This window comes from Hemiscyllium ocellatum, chromosome 8, assembly GCF_020745735.1.
Source record: "Hemiscyllium ocellatum isolate sHemOce1 chromosome 8, sHemOce1.pat.X.cur, whole genome shotgun sequence".
NCBI lineage: Eukaryota > Metazoa > Chordata > Chondrichthyes > Orectolobiformes > Hemiscylliidae > Hemiscyllium > Hemiscyllium ocellatum.
Genome location: NC_083408.1, coordinates 28,013,318 through 28,038,322, shown reverse-complemented (window position 1 = coordinate 28,038,322; position 25,005 = coordinate 28,013,318). Strand labels below are relative to the sequence as shown.

The 25,005-nt window shown below is 42.0% G+C and overlaps 1 protein-coding gene across 3 annotated transcripts in view; it reads left to right on the top strand.

Moving 5' to 3' along the window:
* The window catches only part of ino80 (INO80 complex ATPase subunit), a 222,552-nt gene that overhangs the window by 29,360 nt on the left and 168,187 nt on the right, over nt 1-25,005 (top strand). Inside the window, exons 2-6 of one of the 3 annotated variants that reach the window (XM_060828740.1) lie at nt 6,642-6,828; nt 7,521-7,696; nt 12,688-12,755; nt 16,084-16,236; nt 22,329-22,449. In XM_060828740.1, the coding sequence (XP_060684723.1) occupies nt 6,686-6,828; nt 7,521-7,696; nt 12,688-12,755; nt 16,084-16,236; nt 22,329-22,449 (661 nt within the window). In that variant the 5' untranslated portion in view covers nt 6,642-6,685. Of the gene's footprint in view, nt 1-6,641; nt 6,829-7,520; nt 7,697-12,684; nt 12,756-16,055; nt 16,237-22,328; nt 22,450-25,005 lie in introns of those variants that run through there. The other 2 variants (XM_060828739.1, XM_060828741.1) reach the window with 2 other exon arrangements.

Below are 25,005 nucleotides of genomic sequence, written 5' to 3'. Positions count from 1 at the left end.
GTGATGAATAACGGAGCACGCTTGAAGGGCTGAATGGAAGCTGCCTCCTTTCTTCTTTATCTCTGTATTTTCAAATTAATCCATTCATTTCGTGTACATCTCTGGAGCAGGTGGGACTTGAACCCATACACTACCACTGTGCCACAAGAGCCCTCCTGAGTGTAGTTTAAGTTTGAGTTATAGTCTCTAAAGTGGTTCAGCAGGCCATTTGGCCCAATGAGTTCACTCTAACCCTCTAAAGAGCATCTCATAGATGCACCACCCCCTATCCTTGTACCCCTGCATTTCCCATAGTTGATCCACTGAGCCTGCTTATCCTGGGCAATTAAGCATGACTAGTTCATCTAACCGGCACATCTTTGTTGGAGGAAACCACCACAGAAGCAGGGAGAAAGCCCCCCAAGGGTGAAATCGGACCTGGGTCTGTGGTGCTGTGAGGCAGCAGTGCTAACCACCGAGTCACCATGCTGTCCAAGTGTAGTTTAAAACTACACAGGCAAATGATGCAAGTTGGTATATTTTAATATCCTTTATAGCTTGTCCAGTCAAAATTTGGGTTCATAGACTGGCTACCTAATTATGATGGCTGAACCTTTTAAGAAATTGTGGCAATTAACACAATCAAAGGTGGTCAGACTCAAAGTTACAACAGTGAAACTTTAATCAGCATCTACTTGTGAATCTTGTTTAACTACTGCTGCATTCTCACAAGCCGAAACTGAAATCACAAAATGGGCACAAATGAATTAGCTGATCAGGTGCAGCAGTATTTGGGTAAAAACAATGACTGCAGATGCTGGAAACCAGATTCTGGATTAGTGGTGCTGGAAAAGCACAGCAGTTCAGGCAGCATCCGAGGAGCAGTAAAATTGACGTTTCTGGCAAAAGCCCTTCATCAGGAATACAGGCAGAGTGCCTGAAGGTTGGAGAGACAAATGAGAGCAGCATTTGGTATAATGTACCTGCTGTGGTAACGTATACACTTGGAATCTTGGTAATAGTGTATTAGCAAATATTGATTGCTCTTCTAGTACTGTTCTAATCCCAAGCACAAGATTTATTAGTGGCGTTTCACAAGGTTTGGTTACAGTACATAGTACCATTAGACACAGTCATGGGAGCCACTGAACTAATTGTATGAATTAGCATTAGTGAGATAATTTGAGTACTGCCATCCTGTTTCTCCCCTCAGTCAAAGCAAAATGCTCAGAGACTGTGTAGTTATACCTCCTTTATTCCATCTTTATTTTTGGCCATGGAGGGAGAGAGAACAGTCACCCATGTGCCCAGAGACATGACTTTACGGTTTTCTCTGGAACATCGGTTTCTCAATGAACTATATAGTCATTTTACAATGAGGAGCATGGAGATAAAACAACGTACATATTAATTGGGTGACCATTACAATCAACAAGTATCAATAGCAGAGACCAAGCCTTTTACTGTTAGACAATGAATGTTCTTAACCTTGTTAACTGGATTCATACAATGGATACTTTCCCCTTGCTAGCTGACCTTGCATACTGTTTTTCCACCTTGCTAACCCATTACCCTTGCCCCCTGCATCCCATTCTTAACTGTAAGTTCTTACCTGATCTCAGAACTTAACTCTACCCCTGCCTGCTTATACCCTACATACATTCTCAATGCAACAATAGTTAGTGTTGCTATGAGAAAAATTACTCGTATAAGCAACTAGAGTATGGGGGGGGAGCGGTGTTGCCAGGGACCAGATTAAGACTTCAAATGAGATTAGTTGAGGAATAATTACAGTACTGGCTGGTAGGTTGGGGGGGCATGCATCTGCTACCCTTGCTCTTCCATGTTGTATATACTCTCAAGATGTGGTTTTGATATTGTTGTGGTACACCTTGTTTATATTGCTACCATTGGCACTCATTACCTTTAAATGCGATCAAGCAGGCTGCTTTGTTCTAGGTAGTATTGATATTCTAAAATGTTGGAGGTGCGCTCACCTTGATGAGTGAAGCGTACTCTATCACACTCCAGCCTTACGTCTTGCAGGTGCTGGACTGGAGTGTCAGGAGATGCATTAATTATGACAGAATTCCTCCGACCTCAATGTCAGTATTTAGCTGGCTGGTCTAGTTTTTAGTTTCCAGTCATCATAACTCCCGGGATGTTGATAGAAGTGTCTCAGCGTGGAGATGGTCTTTGACTGGCACTTCCGTGGTTTGAATGTTGCTATCAGCCTAAGCCTGAATATCACCTCGGCAACTGTACTAGCTTGGGTGCAACAATAGTATTGGACACAGTAACAGTATTGAAACAGTGACAGCAATGAGTACATTTTACTGTAATAACATTGGGTAAAATGGTAACATCTGTTATGTAACAATATCCACTGCTGCTTAAGTGATTTATTTAAAGCGAGAATTTTTTTTTAAACAAAAAAAGCAGCCAGTTGTCCGGTGTGATCATGGTCAACTGCCCCTGATCTTGGCCTGACTCTGGACAGTATTTTGAAGTGTGTTAACACCAAGGCAAGGAAAACCTTGTATTTGCATAACATTTTTGATGAGTCGAGAAAACCAGAATGTACTTTTGAAGTGGTGTCACCAGCATAGAAGTCAGTTTCTACACAGCAAGATCCCGTGAGTAGCAATGCAATTCATGACCAGATTATCTTAGGATGTATGGTGATGAATAAATATAGGCTGTGATGTGACTGTACATAATGACATGTGGTCTGTTCTGAATATTTTTCTAATCAACCTGTTCAGAGATGTATTTATATACCTCTGGAGCAGGTGGGACTTGGACCAGTCCTCCTGGCCTTAGAGATAGGGAATCCTTCTGTGAGTGCACTTGGGCACATGGCCTGTTAATCTCAAGATTGCATGGTATCAGTACCCTTCAAATTTGCAAATCAGGGTGAAATGATTGTGAATGTACAGCAATTAAATGCATAAACACAAAGTACCTTGATATTTCACAAATGTTTTGCATCAATCTTTATGGTGGATGACATGTTGGTTAGGTCACTTTTGGAATATTTGAGTGCAATTCTGGTCTCCTTTCTACTGGAAGGATGTTGTGAAACTTGAAAGGGTTCCGAAATGATTTACAAGGACGTTGCCAGGGTTGGAGGATTTGAGTTATAGGGGGAGGCTGAATAGGCTGGGGCTGTTTTTTCTGGAGCATTGGAAGCTAACGGGTGACCTCGATAGAGGTTTATAAAATCATGAGGGGTATCAAAAGAGTAATTAGACAAAGTCTTTTTCCTGGAGTGAGGGAGTTCAGAACTAGAGGGCATAGATTTTAGGGTGAGGGGAGAAAGATATAAAAGAGACCTAAAGGGCAAACTTTTCATGCAGAGGGTGGTGCATGTTTGGACTGAGCTGCCAGAGGAAGTGGTGGAGGCAGATACAATTGGAATATTTAAAAGGCATCTGGATGGGTATGTGATTATGAAGGGTTTTGAAGCAATATGGATCAAGTGCTGGCAAATAGGACTAAATTAGGTTGGGATATCTGGTTGCCACAGTCGAATTGGACAGAAGGATCTGTTTCCATGCTCTACATCTCTCTGACTCTGGGGGTGTGTGGGGTGGGATGTGGCAGGAATCAAGTACTGTCCTCATCACTAAAGTAGTATTAGACAAAGTAATGGGGCTGAAGGCAGATATGTTCTGTCACAACTGGTTACAATATGTTAATGATTTGGGAGGTAGTAAATGTACTGTAGCCATTTATTAAAAACACATTGAGAGATATTGAGCGATATTGATAGTGAGCTAGCAGTTGGCAAGTGGAGTATAATGTAAGAAATTGTGAAGTTGCACATCTTAAGGAGAGCAAAAGATTGTATTTAATTGGAGAAAAATGCAGAAAGCTGCAACGCAAAAGGACCTGGGTGTGTACTTGTGCATAAAACTCAAAGCTAGCCCATCAGTGCAGCAGGTAATCAGTAAGGTTATTGGATCATTAGCCCTTATTTCAAGGGGATTGGCGTATGAAAGCAAGGAAGTCTTAATGAAACTGTACGAGGTGCTGTTGAGACTGTATCTGGAGTACTGTTGAGCTGTTTTTGGTCCCTTGTGTAAGGAAAAATATCATTTCATTGGAGGCAGTTTAGAGAACTAGGATGATTCCTAGTAATTGGCTCCAGAGCAAAGACTAATTACTTTGAACGTCTACCTCTTATCCTTCTAAATTCCAGTAAGTAATCTCATTGAAACAAATGGGTTTCTAAAGGGGATTGAAAAGTAAACGCTGAGAGGATGTTTCCCCCCTGAGTCAATAACCAGAGGGCATGGTCTCAGAATGAAGGGGTGCCAGTTTAAGACTGCAATGAGAAGGAATTTCTTTTAGAGGATTGAGAGTCTTTGGAACTCCTTGTCACAGCAGCCCTCGCTGTAGGCAAAGCTCCTTGTGCTTAAGGCTAAGAATCCTTTTATATGTTGGAGCTTAGAGAATCAAGTTTTATGAGGGAAGGGTGATGGATCTGAGGAATTCGGATTGGCAATGATCACATTGATTGATGGAGCATACCTGAAGGGCCGAATGACCACCTCCGTTCATACTACTTGGGGTGTTATGGAGGCTGGAAATCTGAAATAAAATAGTTTTAATCAACCTGCTTGGAGATGTTATTCACACCTCTAGAGCACAATGGACTTGAACCTAAGCTTCTGACTTGGAGCCTCTACAATTGCGTTACCAGGGAGAAACTCAGCAGATGTACCAGTATCTATGGAGAGAAAAAACAGCAGTCATGTTTCAAATGTGGTACGACTTCAATAGTTGAAATAAGTCTGGACATGATGCTTGTTAATTTATGTAACAGAAGCTCTTTTGTATCTGTTTAATACACTGAATTGCAAGTTTTACTTAACTGCTGTGGTCCATACTTAAAGTTTGTATATTTTAGATTTGAAGCAATTTCAGGTGGTGAGTGGAATTAATTCAGCTGTGGGGTCAAGTGTTAGCTTGGAGTTTGCCATCACACACTTTGTTCCGAGTTGCATTTCTACTTTACATATTTCATATTTGCATTACTTTACTGTTAGCTGAATGCTTTGATTTTATAATGTTTAATGCATTTGCTAGTGGCTGCAGGATCTCAGAAGTCACAATTGTCGCCTGACTTGTTTAAGTAGCTCTATTGTCAAAAAGAAATGAAACTTAATATCTTGCTGTCCACAATTCGCAGCTTTACGTTCCTTGTAGAAAAATGATAGACCTGCAAATACCAGTATTTCACCTTGCAGATACAAATCAAAGTTAAAGAACAAAAAAATATAATTGCAGAGATCTAGTTCCCTCATGGGAAGGCAATGGTCTATGGTATTATTGGTAGATAATTAGTCAATGACACAGGTCATGTTCTGGGGGCCCAGTTTGAATCCATGGCAGATGATGGGATTTGAATTCAACACAGTTTGGATTTAAGAGTCTAATGACCATGAAACCATTGTCGATAACTGGGAAAAACTCACCTGATTCACTGTCGTTTAGGGAAGGAAACTTGTGTGGTCTGGCTGACGTGTTACTCCAGATCTACAATAAATGGCGAAGTGGCACCCACATCCATTTAAGAAATTAAAAAAGGATTCAGTGCCCTGGAGGTGTTCAATGAAATTTTGCCATACTGCTTTTGGAATCAGAGGATTGAGAATACAGTTTGCGTAACTATATCTATATTTCATGTTTTTTTCTGAAGAATGAGAGATGGTGTAATTAAAAGAAAATTCTGAAAGAGTTTAATAGGGTAAATGTTATTTTGATTGACAAATCTATGAATTGGATCGTGGTATTGGATTGGGGATCAACATTTTAGAACTGAGGTGACCAAAGTTTTCATCACTGTAAAAGTGGGAATCTTTGGAATTTTAGACTGCTGTGGATGCTCAGCTGCTGAGCATGTCAGAGACAGTTGACAGACTTTTACAAAGGAAGATGGAGTTAAGGCATGAAATCTTCAGTGGGAAGGTAAGTTTGAAGGGTCGTTAAGTTTGCACCTATCTATCATCTTCCCAGGTATCATTACGTAGTGTTTGCAGTTGAAGTGGATTATACACGGACTATATTCCGTTGAAATGCTTACAGTTGCACAGGGTGCAAGATGTGCATTATTACCAGACCAACTAGAGTCATAGAGATGTACAGCTCAGAAACAGACTCTTTCATTCAACTTGTCCATACCAACCAGATATTCCAATCTAATCTAGTCCCATTTTCCAGCACTTGGCCCATATCACTCTTAAATGTAATTATGCCAGCCTCCAACGCTACTTCTGGCAGCTCATTCCATACACACAGCACCTTCTACATGAAAACGTTGCCCCTTAGGTTCCTTTTATATCTTTCCCCTCTCACCCTAAGCCTATGTTCTCTAGTTCTGACTCCCCCACTCCGGGGAAAATACTTTGTCTATTTACCCTATCCATGCCCCTCATGATTTATAAACCTTTATAAGGTCCCCACTCAGCCTCTGATACACCAGGAAAGGCAGCCCCAGCCTCTTAGAGTTTTGAGAACTGCACACTCTTTAATGCTCAGGTTTGAAATCTTGGTGTCTTGCTCATTCAGACTGAAAAACTGCAGTCACCTAAAGGTTTATAAGAATCTGTATGTACTTGGTAATGTTGCTGATTGTGTTGATCTGATTTCTGTAGTACCTTCAGACGGCCCAGTTTCTCCTACACGAGAGGAACTTTCTATGGCAGCAGATTTACTTCAAAGTGAGAATGGCAGTGGTGCAGAGCTGGCAAAGCCTCTCCATCTCCAGTACCTGGAGCGTGCTCTTAGACTTGACCCTTTCCTGCGTCAGGCAGCAAATGTCTTCAACAGGCCTATTTCAAGGTAAGGAGACAGTTTGCAGAAGGTGGATTGCATTTTTTGTCTAAGTTGTGAATGGGGATATGTGATTGGATGACTGGCTGGTCCTGCATTTATTGACCATGCCTGGTTTCCTTTGAAGGTTGCGGTGAGCTGCCTCCTTGAACAGCTGCAATATATTTTGTTTACGTAGACCCACAAGGTTGTGAAGGCAGGATTTCCAGAATTTTAACACTGGAACTCTGAAGGAATGCTAAGATATAGCTAAGTCAAGATGGGTAGTGTTTTGAAGGGTACCTTGATGGTGGTAGTCCTAAGTGTCTATTGCCCTTGACCTCTAGACAAAGTGATCATGTGTTGCAAATTCCAGAAATAGTGTCAGAGGGCAACAGCTGTTTTAGAGAGGCAGGTGGCAAAGATGGAGCGGTTCTACTTTACTTTCAGTGGCCTATTTGATATGCCTTTGTACAGAAATTGTTTATGCTACCCTTTGTGTAGCATTTGAACAAAGTGTATTTGAATCATGAAGGTTCAAGAAATATCTTGTTGTTTGTGTCTTTGATCCTTAATTTTGTGAGACAATTTTTGGATAACAGCATAAATGAATCATTTTTACCCTCAGAGCACACTTGCAATGTCTGTATTGTATTAACAAGTATCCCCATGTTTATTTCTAAATCCGCAAATGCTTATTTTTGCTTCTCTTACTGTTATAGTGACGAGAGCGATGATGGGCTTGAAGATGCTTCCTCCTTGTCTAAAACAGGTTCTGGAAATCTTCTGAACAGTGTTAAAAAGGAGCCTGTAGATGAGGAACTGGGAGAGCAACCAGAAGTTGGACATAGCAGAACTCTGACAGCTCCACCCTCTCTCAATGGTGCCTTTCATCCAGGTAAGAATCTGGAGGGCATGGGCATTGTTTTTAACATGAATTTGCTGGAAAGCTGACAGAATTCTGTAACAAGATACTATGTTTGTTCTGGGAGAAGTGTCACACTCTCTCAAGCTTGGTCCTTTGTGCTTGGTATGCCAAAAGCGATTTACCAAAGGATGGAATTGTAATTTTATATGTTTGGTAATTTTTGACAGTCTTGAGAGTAAGTTCACACTGCATAAATCAAAATGCTGCTTGTGTTTCCAGTAAAAACCATTGAGTTTATGTTTTGGTATACACATTGATAAATGAGCTTGGTACAGGACACAGTCTGTTCTGTTTCTCATTGATTAACTGGATTGTTACGTGCCACTCATGTAAACTAACGGGAGTGCTTTTGTTTTATATCAGACACAGGCTGACCTAAGATTATTGATCGGAACGTTTGGTATTGGTGGATGAGATAAAAGTGCCAGGTTAATGGTTTTTATCAATAAATAGGGGAATTAAATGTTGCTGGCATGAAGAAGATTATCACAATAGGCAGAATCGGTTAAATAAACAGAGATCTGACATTAAACCAAGAATTCTCAGATGGCTAAGATCTAAGTCACCACTGGGAGTAGATACAGCTAGGTCAGTTAATTTTTTTTAAAAATCACACAACAGCACTTTGAGTGGATAGTGCCTCCTGCTCCCATACTGATCATTCTCTACAGCCAAAGACAGTCAATTAGGGTTCACACTGACTATCGGCAGGCTGAGAGCCACTGTCCTCTGAAATCAGATAGCATGTACCAGCGGAGGAGTCACCACTGTTCGATAAGAATAATTGGTAATCCCAGTACTAGGCAGGTAAAAACAAAGAAATCTGGGTTGAACTGCATTTACTTAAAAGCAAGAGGCTAACAAGTAAGACAAATGAACTTGACACGGATAGGTGCATGGGACTGGGATCTTATGGCTGTTACAGAAACAACCCTGGTAGGGGGAACAGGATTGGCAGCTAAATTTTCTCTGGTACAGATGATTTGGGAAGGACAGAGGGAAAGGCAAAAGAGGAGTGGTATTTAACATTTTTGATTCTGGAAAGCATCACAGTAGTACTGAGAGAAGACATTCTCCTTCAGTGAGTCCATGTGGGTAGAACTGAGAAATAAAAAGGGGGAAGTGACTGAGAGCACTGTACTATAAGCACCTGCAGTAGTCAACAGGAGATTGTGGAGCGAATATATAAGGAGATCGCAGATAGCTGCAAGAATACTAGTGTTGTGATAGTAGGGGATTTTGACTTTGCTTACATTGACTGGGACTGCCATAGTGTTAAGGGCTTGGCTGGAGAGAAATTTGTGTGTTCAGGAAGGATTTCTCATGCAGATGGCTGTACTAGAAAAGGGGCAAAACCTGATATCCTCTTGGGAAATATGGCAGGGCAAGTGCTGGAAATGTTAGTCGGTGGGAGTACTTTGGGACCAGTGACCATAATTCCATTAGTGTTAAAATATCGATGACAAAGGATATATCTGGTCCCCAAGTTAATCTTCTATATTGGGGCAAGGCCAATTTTGATAGTGTTAGACAGGTTGACTGGGGGAGGTTATTTTTAAGCAAAGGGATGTGGGCTTTCAAAGTGAGTTAGTTCAGGGCCAGTATATTAGAGTGGAGGATAAGGCTGGCAGGAATAGGGAATCTGATCTTGGAGGAAAAAAGAGCAATTATGTGATATGTCCTTGAGTACAGAGGGTGTCAGAGTACACTTGAGAGAAATCAGGAGAGCTAAAGGGGACTTCAGATGGCATTAGCAAATAAAGCAGAGGAGGATCCAAGTAGATTCGAAAAGTACATGAAGGGCAAAAGAATAACTAGGGAGCAGATAATTCCTCCTCAAGATAACAAGGAGCCCTCAGATGTGGGGTGAAATTTTAAATGAGTATTGTCTTGTCATGCTTACTGTCGAGAAAGATATGGATGATTGAGAACTTAAGGAAATAAATAGTGATGTTTTGTAGAGTGTCCACATTACAGAAGAGGAGGTGCTGAAAGTCTTAAAACGTGTTAAAGTAGATAAATCCCTCAGACCTGATCACGTGCATCCCAGGATTTTGTGGGAGGCTAGGGAAGAAGTTGTCGGGTGCCTAGCGAAATATTTATATCAGCAGCAGCCATGGGTGGAGTGACCAAAGATTGGAGGGTAGCTGATGATGTTGCCATTATTTGAGAGGTTGCAGGGAGATGCTTGGGAACTACAGATTGGTGAGCCTAATGACCATGGTGAGTAAGTAGTTAGAGAGAATTTTGGGAGACTGATCTAAAGCATTTTGAGAGGCAAGGACACATTTTGGATAATCAGCATGGTTTTGTGCATGAGAAATCATGTCTCATGAATGTGATTGAGTTTTTCGAAGGGGTGGCCAAGAAAGTAGATGAAGGCAGTGCATTAGATGTTCCTTACATAGACTTCAGCAAGACCTTTGATAAGGTACTGTGTTGAGTAAAGTTAAACATCAAGGTGAAAGGTCCCAGAAGACTGGAGGGTAGTGAATGTTATGCCCTTATTCAAGAAGGGCTGCAAAGAAAAACCTGGGAACTGTAGACTAGTAAGCTTACGTCTGTGGTAATTACATTACTTGAGAAGATTCTGAGAAATAAGATATACATGCATTTGGAAAGAGAAGGTTCGATGAGTAGTCAGCATGATTTTGTGCATGGGCGATCATGCCTATCAAATTTGTTAGAGTATGAAGTGACCAGGAAGGTTGTTGAGGGCAGTGTGGCAGATGTAGTCTATATGGATTTCAGCAAGGCATTTGATAAGGTTTCACATGGTAGGCTGCTCTGAAAGGTTAGGTCGCATGGAATCCAAAGGAAGGTGGCAAATTGCATACACAATTAGCTTGGTGGCAGGAAGCAGAGGGTAATAGAATGCTTGTCGGACTGGATGCCTGTGACCAGTGGAGTGCTCCAGTGGTTGGTGTTGGGTCCATTGCTGTTTGTTATCTCTATCAATGATTTGGATGTTAGTGTCCCAGGCGTGATTAATAAGTTTGCAAATGACAGTAAAATACGCAGTATCGTGGACAGTGAGGAAGGTTATCAGAAATTGTAGCAAGACCTTGATCAACTGGGGAAGTGGGCTGAGAAATGGCAAATGGAATTTAATGTAGATAAATGAGGTCTTGTATTTTGGCAAGTCAAATCAAAGTAGGGCCTGAAGGAGTATAATGCAACAGAGGAATCTTGGAGTTCAGGTGCACAGTTCTCTGAAAGTGGAGTTGCAGGTAGACAGGGCAGTGAAGAAGGCTTTTGACACTGTGGCCTTATCAGTCAGGGCATTGAGTATAGACATTGGGAAGTTATATTGCAGTTATACAGGATGTTGGTGAGGTCACACTTGGCGCAATATGTTCAGTTTTGGTCACCTTGCTATAAGAAGTATGTTATTCAGCTGGAAAGAGTGCAAAATAAACTTAAAAGGATGTTGCCAGGACTCAATGGCCTGAGTTAGAGGGAAAGTTGGACAAGATTTGACTTTTTCCTTTAGAGCGTAGGTGACTGAGGGGGGGACCTTAGAAGTGTGTAAGACCATGAGACGCATAGATAGGGTGAATGCGGTCAGTCTTTTTCCAGGATTTGGGAATTGAGGACTAGAGTGCATCAGTTTAAGGTTAGAGAGGAAAGAATAAAAGGGAACTGAAACCTTTTTTTTAACCTAGAGTGTGGTACACATATGGAAATGTTTGAAGTGGATATATATTAACATTTGAAACGATGTTCTTTTGGACAAATACATGAATAGGAAAGGTTTTGACTGATGTAGGCCAAGTGTAGGGAAATGTGGTTAGCGTGGATGGGCATTTTGGTCGGCATGGACCTGTTTAAGCCAAAGGGTCCGTCTCCATGCTGTAGGACTCTATGATCCAAGGACAGCTAGCCAGTTGGATGAAAAATTGGCTTGATTGTCGAAGATTGAGGGTGGTGATAGAGGTTTGCTTTTCAGACTGGAGGCCTATGACCAACAAGGTGCCATAGTGATGAGTGTTAAGTCCCCTGTTAGTCATCATTTACGTAAATTATTTAGATGAGAATTCAGGAAGTACGGTTAGTAAGTTAGTGAATGATACCATGGTTATTGGTATAGTGGGCAGTGAAGAAGGTCATCAGTGAGATCTTGATCACCTGGGCCAGTGGGCTGAGGAATAGCAAATAGAGTTTATTTGAGATAAATGCAAAGTGTTGCATTTTAGTAAAGCAAACCAGGGTGGGAATTAGAGCCCTGGAGGATATTATAAAACAGATTTAAGGGTTAAGGTTCATAGCTCCTTGAAAGTGGAGTCACAGACAATATAGTGAAGATGGCATTTGGTACACTTGCCTTTATTGGTGTGTGCATTGAATATAGGACATATTATTGCAGCTGCAGATGATGTTGGTGAAAAAGATTACTGTTAAACTGAGAGTGTAGACAAGATTTTTCCAGGATGTAAGGGCATTGGTTTAAAATGAGGGGAGGGATACAAAAGGGCAATTACAAATGGTAATTATTTTAATGCAGAGGTTGGGGAATGTCTGGAATGGGTTGCCAGATATAGTGGTGGAAGTGAGAACAATTTTGTCATTTAAGAAACATTTAGACAGGTACATGGATAGGATAGCTATGGAGAAATACGTACCAAACACAGGCAAATAGGACTAGTTTAAATTGTGAAAACTGGGCAGCCTGGGTAAGTTGGGCCGAAGACCCTGTTTTCATGCTGCAGCCCTCTGACTTTAAGGATGTTTCAGACCAGGGTCGTAAATCTCTCATTTTTATATTTTGGTTCAAGATGGTATAAGAATACCTCAACTACCTGCTTGCTTCAAAGTGTTATTGGTTTCTATCGTTCTGAATATTTCTTCTTTACAAAGCACCCTGTTCAGCATGTTGCTCAGTTTCAAGAACTAATTTACTTTAACTGAGGTTTGTGGGGTGGTGGTAACTAATAATTACCTACAATGTTTATGTTCAGCAGAATTCAAAGTTGAGAAGGGAAACGTATACAATTTCAGCAAATTGAAGAAAAGCAGGAAATGGCTGAAGGTGAGGACATAATGCCTATTCAATCTGTTTGATTCCTGCTCAATTACAGTGATCTCTGTGTAGATCTGTGCTATTCTTTAAAGTGTGCTGCTGAGAGTAATTTGTGTTTTGGAGCATGCTTGTTCAGTTCCTCCTGATCAATCCCAACGCACGCAATCACTGACGAGACAAGATTAGGCTTTGTGAACAGAAGTGAAAGATAAACCTGTAGTGTGCTTTAATGGTTCAAAAGCAAATTGGATAAACAGTGTAATTATTTGGCTCCCAGGGCACTACCACTTGCTGAAATATAACTGTTATAGCTGATATAGTGCCAGCCTTGACACAGTTGTTGCACAGTCACTCCTGAGTCAAAATGTTGTGGATTGCATAAATAGGCTTAATCACAAAGTTCAGGCTGGCACTCAGTGTCCTGTCAAAGATTTTCAGATGAAGCATTAAACAGAGGCCATGTTACTGTTAGGTGAATACAGAATATCCTATGGCACGATTTGATGAAGAGCAAGGAGGTAATTGTTGGCGTTGGAGAGGTGTCATCCTTGTATTATTGCTGAACTGTTATTCCAGAGATCAAGAAAGTGTCTTTGGTCCTGCATTTGAATCTCTCCATGGCAGATGGTGGAATTTGAATTTAATAAAACGTGGAATTCAGAGTCTAATGGTGACCGTGAATCCATTGCTGTTTGTCTGGAAAAACCCACCTGGTTCACTAATGTTGTTTAGGGAAGGAATCTGCTGTCCTCACCTGGTCTGGCCTACATGTGACTCCGGACCCACAGCAATGTGATTGACTCTAGCTGCCCTCTGGACAACTAGATGGGTAATAAATGCTGGCCCAGCCAGCGATGCCCTCATCCTGTGAATTAATGAAAACTGTTCAACCTTTCAACTATTTTAAAAATTCCAATAATTTTGCTGTATTTGTCAACCATTTTGTGTTTTTATATTTTACAACAGTGACTAAGCTTCAGTTATGTTGTAAAGTGCTTTGGGACATTAAGAGGATGTGAAAGATTTGATGTGTTCTTGTTTGTTCTTTAGCTGCCAGACTGTTCAGGTTCCCTGATAGTCGCTGAAATACTCCGATGGTTTGACTAACCTTGGGTGTCCTTTTTTTTCCCCCAAGTTTTCTCTCTCAATCCAAAACTGATTGTTGGGTACAGTTCAGCACTCAGTGGGAATGTTGAAGCCTCTGCTCCAGTGGCATCCTTCATATGAGGTCAGATTTTATGAGCACTGGTACACTGACTAACTGCAAAGGGTAATGCAAGGACACTGGACCCAAGCTGGAACTTGGCCTGTGCAAGTCCCATGTATTCCAGCAGGAGTTCTCTCTTCTGTAACCTTTGCATTGAAATAACTGTGATACTCAGTTGTTACTTGATCTTGAGACAGTTGCATACTTTCCAAGCTATTGGGAAAACTTGTGTTGCTTTACACAAGGCTTAAATTTTGCAGCAGTCTATCTGTTTCTTTGCCTTCTTTCATTTGGGCACAACTTTAAAGGGAGTAGCTCTGTGTGACCATCTTGCTCCAGGCAAAGACCACGGTCATATGCTAGTGCAGCTGACATCTGGAACTCGAGCTGAAAATGGTGTGACAAATTATCCATGACCCCCATTATTGAAGCTGCATGTTACTGGAGACTTTGACCCCTTTGAGTGAGGACCTGGGTGTTGTTTGAAAATTATTTATGCCCAATTTAAAAGTGTTTGACTGTTAGCAATATGACTGGAAATATTAGATTAGATTATATTACTTACAATGTGGAAACAGGCCCTTCGGCCCAACAAGTCCACACTGACCCGCCAAAGCGTATACCACCCAGACCCATACATTTACCCCTTCACCTAACACTACGGGTAATTTAGCATGGCCAATTCACCTAACCTGCACATTTTTGGATTGTGGGAGGAAACCCATGCAGACACTGGGAGAATGTGCAAACTCCACACAGTCGCCTGAGGCAGGAATTGAACCCGGGTCTTTGGCGCTGTGAGGCAGCAGTGCTAACCGCTGTGCCACCGTATGTCACTGCAGGATAAGTTTAGTTTGTGCACAGTTACATGGGTTTAAAGTTTGTATCTTCCTAATATGGTTTGAATGTTTATGCACGCAGATGACGTAATATGACTTTGTGATGTGAAGCGTATTTGATGAACTGAGAGGGTGATTGATGTGAACTGGCTCTTAGTGTGCTTTTCTATTGCACTTGTTTGGTGGCTTGTGGCATTCCACTTATGAGTTTGATTTAGTCAACTGGATTTTGGATCTGGTCTTTGTGGTGGTGAAATATGTAAATCTTCAAATTTTCTCAACCACATCATCTTTTGGGCTGTTAATGCTTAGTGAAGATAAGAACAGATAATTGTAACAAGATAAATGTTTCACCCACAGCACCACTTGTCAGAACTAAACTTCTGCAACACATTTAAAGTAACTGAATACCAAGAAGTTTGAAGTCAGACATTGACCCACATCATAAACTCTGTCTCTAAGCCACTGATGCCACTGTTTTCCCCCCCCCCCCCCCCCCCCCCCCCCCTCCCCCGTGCCTATTCCAGTTCCACTCAGTTTGCAGCTCTGAACTGAGCAAGACACCAATGCTGCATTTTACTTTTAAGGTTGGACATTTAGTCGAATAGCATGAAGGTATAATGAAGATTTATAGAGTGGGTGCTATTGGTGTGGGTGTGCAGTCTATGGGCTTAACACAAATGTTGAAAGCGGGCACAGCTCGCACTCGCACAAATGTTGCAAGAGGGCATAGCATGATGGTTATTGTGACATACAATTATGAAAGACTTGATAAGGCAAGGCTAATCTTGCGAAACACTGAGTTCATGTGTTGATTCAATAGAAGTTTTTAGACATATCAGACAGAATATGTAAAAACCAGTCCATCTCCAGCAATTAGTAAGTCTGACGTCATGTCCCAGAATAAAAATAAGAAATACAAAAACGTGAGACAGCATGAGAAACTTGACATGGTGAACTCCAAGACTTAAAATGTAGCACCTGAATTATTGTTTGAAACAGAGCTTAAATTGGTGATTTCCTCAGGTCGTCTTCCACTCATCAGAATACTTTTGGAGATTGTGACATTTCCAGCAAGATGGCAGGAACAGAGAGAGTGTTCGTATTTGGTTGAAAGTGCGTGTGTTGAAGAGATTTGAAAACTGAGTAGGCGATTTGGAATTTTGTTTGCATATGGCTTATTCCCAACTTAGTGATGATCATATCTGCCTCACTACGAATCATTTCGCCTACTAGCCTGCCTACTAAGTCTGATTTGTGCAGATATCTGTTTTTTTTCCTTTGTGTGTAGAGTATTCTCTTAAGCAATGAGACTTCAGACTCCAACACAGATGATGATGATATCGAAGGGGAGTTTGTGCTCACCAAGGAGGAGTTGCACGATATGTTGCGTCTGCATAAGTACAGGAAGTTGCATCAGAGCAAAGTGCACAGTGATAGAGAGGTAAGCAGTTCTATCATCTACCAGTTCCGTTTTTGGCACCTTGTGGATTGCTGGGGAACAGAGCCACTTTGAGATCGTTGGCTCCATGAAAACTGACCAGTATGAAGAGAATAAATGGTGAGAGCTCATCGGGAGTTGCACTTCTCACCATAAACGACTGCAAATGACATGGGGAAGTTACTTGCTTTGGAAGTAAGGTGTTTTTCACTAGGCTGGATCAAGATGGTCATTTTTGTGATACTTTCTGTTGAAGAAAGAATTTGGGATATATTGGAGCCTGAGCTTGGTACTGTGGAGGGGTCACACTAGCCTGTACAAGATTAAAATGGCATCTGTATGGTGCTGACTGTTTTTCCAATTGCCTGTGAAGCATGAGTGTGGACTTGCATATCTGCTGCATCTATTTCTGGGAATGAGCTCATTGATAGCTGCCTGACACTGCTGGATTAGCAGGCAAAAGGTACTCTTCACACAGCCATATTGTTCACTGCTTGCTGAGGGTAAAGATTGGTGACGGCAACGTTTTGGTGGGAGCTCAAGTCACAAAAAGGCTGAGCAGACAAGACTATAGCAGATGGATAGCAATATAAGTAAATTTGAGGTCATCTGTTGTGCATCAAAGAAAGGTTAATGTCAATATTTAGTCAGATCATGGAAAAATCAGGGAAATTTGGGGTTTCCTTACATTTGCTGAAATTGATTACTTTTGTGCTTAACCAAAAGGCTAATGTTGACCTTTCTATCTAGAAGGAAATAATATAAAGGGAATTTTGGTTGCAGTTGACCAAAGCCCTGTTTTGGAGCACTGTTTATGCTTTCAGCTGTCACTCTGTTGAAAGGATGTATTGGCCTTTGCAGGAATGCAGTTTAGATTCATTAGCATGCTACTGGGCCTCCAAAATGAAGAGAACATGTAAATTAGGCTTGCATACCCTACAGTGTGTAAGGGTAAGGGATGCTTAGGATTTTGAACTGAATTGATAGGGTTGATAGAGAAACCTTTTCCACTTGTAGGGCAATATAGGCTAAAGGAATAAGACCTAAAGATGAGAGCCAGACAATTCAGAAGAAAAGTGAGAAAACAGTTCTTCAAATACAGAAACAAATTAGATTTGATTAGATTACTTACAGTGTGGAAACAGGCCCTTCGGCCCAACAAGTCCACACCGACCCGGCGAAGTGCAACCCACCCATACCCTACCCCTACATTTACCCCTTACCTTACACTACGGGCAATTTAGCATGGCCAATTCACCTGACCCGCACATCTTTGGACTGTGGGAGGAAACCGGAGCACCCGGAGGAAACCCACGCAGACACGGGGAGAACGTGCAAACTCCACACAGTCGCCTGAGGCGGGAATTGAACCCGTGTCTCTGGCGCTGTGAGGCAGCAGTGCTAGCCACTGTGCCGCCCACAATGTGAAGGCGTCTTCCGCGAAGGGTTCAATACTAGCTCAGTTAGGTATTTTGCATCTGAGATCATTCTTTATTGGTTAAATATACAAAAGGTCTTTGAGCCATGTTAGTGTGCCTGCCCTTGGACTAGGAGGAGAAAGTGAGGACTGCAGATGCTGGAGATGAGAGCTGAAAAATGTGTTGTTGGAAAAGTGTAGCAGATCAGGCAGCATCCAAAGAGCAGGAGAATCGACGTTTCGGGCATGAGCCCTTCAGGAATTCTGAAACGTCGATTCTCCTGCTCTTTGGATGCTGCCTGACCTGCTGCACTTTTCCAGCAACACATTTTCAGCTTGGACTAGGAGGCCCAGATTGAAGTCTCACCTGCTCCAAAGGTGTGTAATGACCTATCTGAATAGGTTGATTAGGAAAATAGGTAAAGCAAGCTTGGTTACAATCAGCCATTTAAATTGGAGGAGACACTCCAGGACTGAATGGTCCATTTGTGTACTTGCGTTGAAATAGCACTTAAAGCTTGTTTTGTGACCAGGGATCTGAGGCCAGGTCTCCTTTACAGCAGCACCTTGGAAATTTAATCTAAGGCTGAGGCACTTGTTTTCACAGGCGAATCAAGACCAGCAAAACAGGTGTCTGGAAATGTTGTTTAAACTAGGGTGGACTTATTCATGAGTAAAGTCAGAGAATATTTGTGATGCAAATATGATACTAGTCAGGGTTTTGTGCTATGCTTCCCATCAACTTTGGTAGAGGGATGACAAGAAACTTGTGGATTACATTTATGTACAACCTGGACATTTGATTTCAGATTGGATCTGGAGCCATTTTAAAGTGCCTCCTTTGCCCCTTCAATAGACGATAGGTGCAGGAGTCAGCCATTCTGCCCTTTGAGCCTGCACCACCATTCAACATCATCATGGCTGATCATCCTTAATCAGTATCCTGTTCCTGCCTTATCTCCATAACCCTTGATTTCACAATTCTTGAGAGCTCTATCCAACTCTTTCTTAACTGAATCCAGAGACTGGGCCTCCACTGCCCTCTTGGGCATAGCTTTCCACACAGCCACCACTCTCTGGGTGGAGAAGTTTCTCCTCATCTCTGTCCTAAATGGTCAACCCCGTATTTGAAGCTGTGTCCTCTGTTTTGGCACTCACCCATCAGCGGAAACATGTTTCCTGCCTCCAGAGTGTCCAATCCTTCAATAATCTTATGTCTCAATCTGATCCCCTCTCAGTCTTCTAAACTCGAGGGTATACAAGTCCAGTCGCTCCAGTCTTTCAGTAATCCCGCCATTCCAGGAATTGACCCCGTGAACCTATGCTGCACTCCCCCAATAGCCAGAATGCCTTTCCTCAAATTTGGAGACCAGAACTGCACACAGTACTCCAGGGGTGGTCTCACCAGGGCCCAGTACAGCTGCAGAAGAACCTCTTTGCTTCTATACTCAATCCCTCTTGTTATGAAGGCCTGCATGCTATTAGCCGCCTTCACCGCCTGCTGTACCTGCATGCTTACCTTCATTGACTGGTGTACAAGAACATCCAGGTCTCTTTGTACTGCCCCTTTACCTAAATTGATTACATTTAGGTAGTAATCTGCCTTCCTGTTCTTGCCACCAAAGTGGATCACCATACATTTATCCACATTAAACTGCATCTGCCCTGCATCTGACCACTCGCCTAACTTGTCCAGGTCACTCTGTAATCTCCTAACATCCTCATCACATTTCACCCTGCCACCCAGCTTAGTATCATCAGCAAATTTGCTAATGTTATTACTAATACCATCTTCTATATCATTAACATATAACACATACAAAAAGCTGCAGTCCCAGTACTGATCCCTATGGTCCCCCACTGATCACTGCCTGCCATTCCAAAATGGAGCCATTTATCACTTCTTTGTTTCCTATCAGCCAACCACCTTTCAATCCAAGTTAGTACTTTGCCCCCAGTACCATGCGCCCTAATTTTGCTCACTAACCTCCTTTGTGGGACTTTATCAAAAGCTTTCTGAAAGTCCAGGTACACTACACCACTGGATCTCCCTTGTCCATCTTCAGAGTTACATCCTCAAAGTATTCCAGAAGATTAGTCAAGCATGATTTCCCCTTCATAAATCCATGCTGCCTCGGACCTATCCTGTTACTATTATCCTGATGTGTCATAATTTCATCCTTTTATAATCGACTCCAGCATCTTTTCCACCACTGAGGTCAGACTAACTGGTCTATAATTTCCTGCTTTCTCTCTCCCATCTTTCTTAAAAAGTGGTACAACATTAGCCACCCTCCAATCGCAGGAACTGATCCCGAATCTATCAAACTCTGGAAAATAATCACCAACGCATCCACGATTTCTCGAGCCACCTCCTTCAGTACTCTGGGTTGTAGACCATCAGGCCCTGGGGACTTATCAACCTTCAGACGTTACAGTTGCTCCAACACCAATTCCTGGCAAATATAAATTCCCTTCAGTTCAGGTCCTTCAGCCACTGTTACCTCAGGGAGATTGCTTGTGTCTTCACCAGTGAACACCCATCTGAAGTACCAATTCAATTCTTCTGCCATTTCTTTGTTCCCCGTAATATATTCCCCTTTTTCTGTCTTCAAGGGCCCAATTTTAGTCTTAATCATTTTTTTGCCTTTCACACACCAAAAAATAATTTTTACTATCCTCCTTTATATTATCGGCCAGTTTACATTCGTACCACATTTTTTCTCTGCGTATTTCCTTCTTAGTAACCCTCTTGTTCTTTAAAAGCTTCCCAATCCTCCGTTTTCCCATTTACCTTTACTATATTATACTTTTTCGCTTTTAACTTTATATGTTTCTTAACTTCCCTCGTCAGCCACGGCCACCCATGCCTCCTTCTAGGATCTTGCTTCCTTTTTGGAATGAACTGATCCTGCATCTTCTGCATTATACCCAGAAATGTCCGCCATTGTTCCTCCACTGTCATCCTTGCTAAGGTATTGCACCATTGAACTTTGGCCAGCTCCTCCCTCATAGCTCCATAGTTCCCTTTATGCAACAGAAATATTGTTACTTCCGATTGTACCCTCTCTCTCTCAAATTGCAGATTGAAGTTTATTGTATTATGGTCACTACTTCCCAATGGCTCCTTCACTTCGAGGTCCCTGACCAATCTGGTTCGCTGCACAATACCAAATCCAGATTGCCTTCTCCCTTGTCAGCTCCGGCACCAGCTATTCTAAGAATCCATCTCTGAGGCATTCCACAAAGTCTCTTTCTTGAGGTCCAATACCATCCTGATTGTCCCAGTCTACCTGCATGTTGAAATCCCCCATAACAACTGTAGTAGCATCTTTGCGACAGGCCAATGTCACCTACTGATTTAACTTACATTCAACATCCAGACTACTGTTTGGGGGCCTGTAGATAACTCCCAAGAGGGTCTTTTTACCGTTAGCATTTGTCCGCTCTATCCACACTGGACTCGACATCCCCTGATTCTAGGTCCCCCCGCGCAAGGGACTGAATATCATCCCTTAGCAACAGGGCCACCCCACCCACTCTGCCCGTCAGTCTGTCCTTACAATAGCACGGTAACCTTGAATATTCATTTCCCAGGCCTTGTCAACTTGAAGTCACGTCTCAGTTATCCCCACAATATCTTATCTGCCAATTTCCAAAAGGGCCTCAAGCTCATCCATCTTATTTCTAATGCTTCGTGCATTCATGTATAGTATTTTTAATTTGTTACTGCCCTCACCCTTCCCATCAACTCCTATTTCACTCAACCTTGCAGCATGATCTCTTTGAGTTTTCTGCCTCATTGATACAGTTGTCTTTCTTGACTTCCCTTGTTGTAACTTTCCCTCCAATTTCCTTCTTAAACATCCAATTTGTCCCCCCCCCCCCCCCCCCCCCCGCTACTTAGTTTAAACGTAGCTGTGTTGCAGTAACAAAACTACCTGCCAGAATGCCGGTCCCTAACATATTAAGGTGCAAACTGTCTCTCTTGTAGAATTTATGCTCACCACAAAACATACCCCAGTGATCCAAGAATTTAAATCCTTGCTTCCTGCACCAGTTCCCAGCCACACTTTCAAGTCCATTATCTCCCTGTTTCTGGTCTCACCAGCCCAAGGAACTGAAAGCAAACCGTAGATAACCACCAGTATATTGCAGGTAAAAATGGAAAAGTCATGGTCTTTGACTCCAACCACATTACCACTGAATTTTGTCCTTGTCCACGGTCACCACAAAACCGCCTCTTCAAGTGTCTACGTATCATGTTCAAAGCATCTATTCACTTGCTTTGGAAACTCTCATCCATATCTTTGACTTTTGCAGACTCAACTGTTCCAATGCTGTTGTGGCCAACCTTTTATCAGTAAGCTGCAGGTCATGGAAAACACTGCATCCCTTTGCTATTCTGCTTGTACATAATGCTTGCCCTCAGTGATGTACATGATCTCTTGTTCTCCAGCACTTCTCCATCTGATGATCACCCACATGTTGAAAACTTTATTCACATCTACAGTTCACTGGCATCTCCAATTCTAATCTTACTGCCTTGATGTAATGGGACATTTATTTGATTTTGTTGTGTGTATTAGATTTGACTTAGTTTCGCTGCATGCAAGCTGGTGGTGTGATTGGAAGTTTCTCCATTTGAAGTAATGCTTAGTTTGTGCAATCCCTCCAGCTCCAGCAATACCGATACTACAGCACGGGTCTACTGTCCACACACGACCATTTCTACGAACAACAGCGCCATGTCCTGGGCCCCAGTAGGAAAAAGAAGAAAGAGGAGAAAAAAATGAAGGGTGAGTGAGCAGTTCTACTGGTTCTTTCTGGTTTCCTCAGCTCCTTCACTGCTTGTGTAGTTGTACCTTAGTGCAGATTTTTCCTACCCTCCTCCATGTGTGTTGTCTTTACATTGTATGTCTATAAAAGAGTTGAGGACTGGTTAAATATTGATTAATCTAGGTGTGAACTATGGAGGTTTGGTGGCGGAGGGGTCATGGGGATGGAAGCTTAGTTCAGGACCAGTGATGTTGTGAACATTCTGGTTCAACCTGAGACAGTAGTCACTGACGGGGTTTGGTTCAGTGACAAAGGAATGGCCGGATCACGTAAAGTACCCATGGCCCTGTTGTCCGTGAAAACTGCTCCATATTCCAGCAGCAGCTTTGAACCTTAAACCCTTCCCCACTGTGTCTTCCACCATCCGTATGCTTTTCCTGTCACTGAGATTTAAGAGCACCTGATCATCTGTCTCTCCAATAGACATTATTAGTTAGACTATTATCCATCCATCTCTCGTCAACTGTGAAAGTATGATCCCATGATGTGTTGTCTAACACTTTTCTCTACCTGCACTAAGATCTTTACTGCAACCATTTACACCTTTAACATTGGAAAACCTGTCCTTAACTCAGCATAATCTGAGATAAAATGCTTAAACTATTTTCTGTATTGTCTACAGATTTGATTATTCCTCCATATACACTCTCTGGTCTTCCAGATCCTAGCCTCCTTAGATTTGGTCATCAAAAATGTTGCTCATGTCCTGAAACACACCAAGTCTCATTTTCCCATTGCCTTCATAGTCTTTGACCAACATTTGGTTTCTTTTTAAGGAGGTCTTTAAAATCAAGATTTTGCTTATTTCCAAATCTTCCTATCCTCTGTATCTCTAATCTCATCAAGCACCACATGTTTCCTTTCTTTGGATGTCAACAAGCCTGAGTTTTGAGGGATGTACTTGAAACTAATGCAACATAAGATCTGCGTCAGGGGTGGAAAATGTGGAAGCTTTAAACCGTAAGAGGGGAGTGGGAATGGCATCCAAAGAGAGTGAGAAAATACAAGTATGAGGCTGGTACAGTTGAGTCGAGGAGCAAGTCAAGTAATCAAGGAATGTAAGAGCAAGACAGAGAATGAGGTAAGACTGATAAATTAAACTGCATTGGTTTCAATGCAAGAAGCCTGAGACGGTTAAGGCAAATCACTGGTAAGTTTTTGGCTGATACTGAATTAGGAGGTATTGTTGATCGCGAGGAAGGTCATCAAACATATGGGGAATCTTGATCAGAGGGGCAAGAGGGCTAAGGATTGGCAAATGGAATTCAAAGCAGAGAAATATGAAGTGTTGCAATTTGGAAAGTCAAACCAAGTTGGGAGGTCTACGGTAAATGGTAAGGTCCTGAGGAGTGTTGTGGAACAGAAGAACCTAGGAGTTACAAGTACATAGTTTGTTGAAATCGGTGTCACAGGTAGACAGTGTTGAAGAAGGCATTCCACATGCTGGCCTTCATCGATCGAGGCATTAAATATAGGAATTGGAAGGTTGTTACAGTTGTATAAGTTGTTGGTGAGGCTGCACTTAGAGTATTATGTATAGTTTTAGTCATGCTGTCATAGGAAAGACATAGTTAAACTGGATAATACGCAAAGAAGATTTACGAGGATGTTGCTAGTTCAAGTAGGCCTGAGTTATCGGGAGAGGTTGTTTCAGACAGGACTTTATTTCTTAGTACGTAGGAGAATGAGGGTAACCTTATTGAGGTGTATAAAATGCATGAGGTGTGTAGACAAGATTGAATGTATGTAGTCTTTTTCCGAGAGATGGGGAATTGAAAACTAGAGGACATGACTTAAGTCGAGAAGGGAAATATTTGAGAAGGACCTAAGGGGCAACTTCTTCACGCAGAGTGTGGTACGTATATGGAATGGGCTGCCAGAGTAAGTGATTGAGGCAGGTACAAGAGGAATTTTTAAAAAATTTGGGCAGGCACATGGATAGGGTATGAACCAAGTTTGGGCAATTGGGGCAAGATGAGTGGGCACCATGGTCAGCATGGACCAATTTGGGCAGAAAGGCCTGTTCCCATGCTGTGTGACTCAATGACCACAACCCTTTTGAAGCAGTTTTATTAACTAATTTTTGTCGCCCATCCCTGATTTTCATTGCACTACCACTTGCTGATACTGCCATTTATTAATATGACTTTAACCTTGTAAGCCATAGACCCTTGAATACTCTTACCATCTCTCTGCCTCTCTGTATCTTCCTTTAGGATGCTCCTCCAGATCTAATCTGACCCAGCTTATAATACAACATCTCTACTTGCATATTAGAAAATTTGGTACCATGCACTCTTTTGAAATGCCTTTAATCAAATTGAATGTGGTATGTCAATAAAGGCTGTAGAGAGGTTCAAAGACAGTTCCACTTGCTCCATTATTTATTGGAGGAAATTTGAGCTCATCCAGAGTTGGATATCAGCTAAGTGGTAAATCAGGCAGTGAGGAAATGGTTGTGCTGTCAGCATGTCTATGGATCCTGAAAAGATGAGTAGATTAAGATGCAAGGCAGT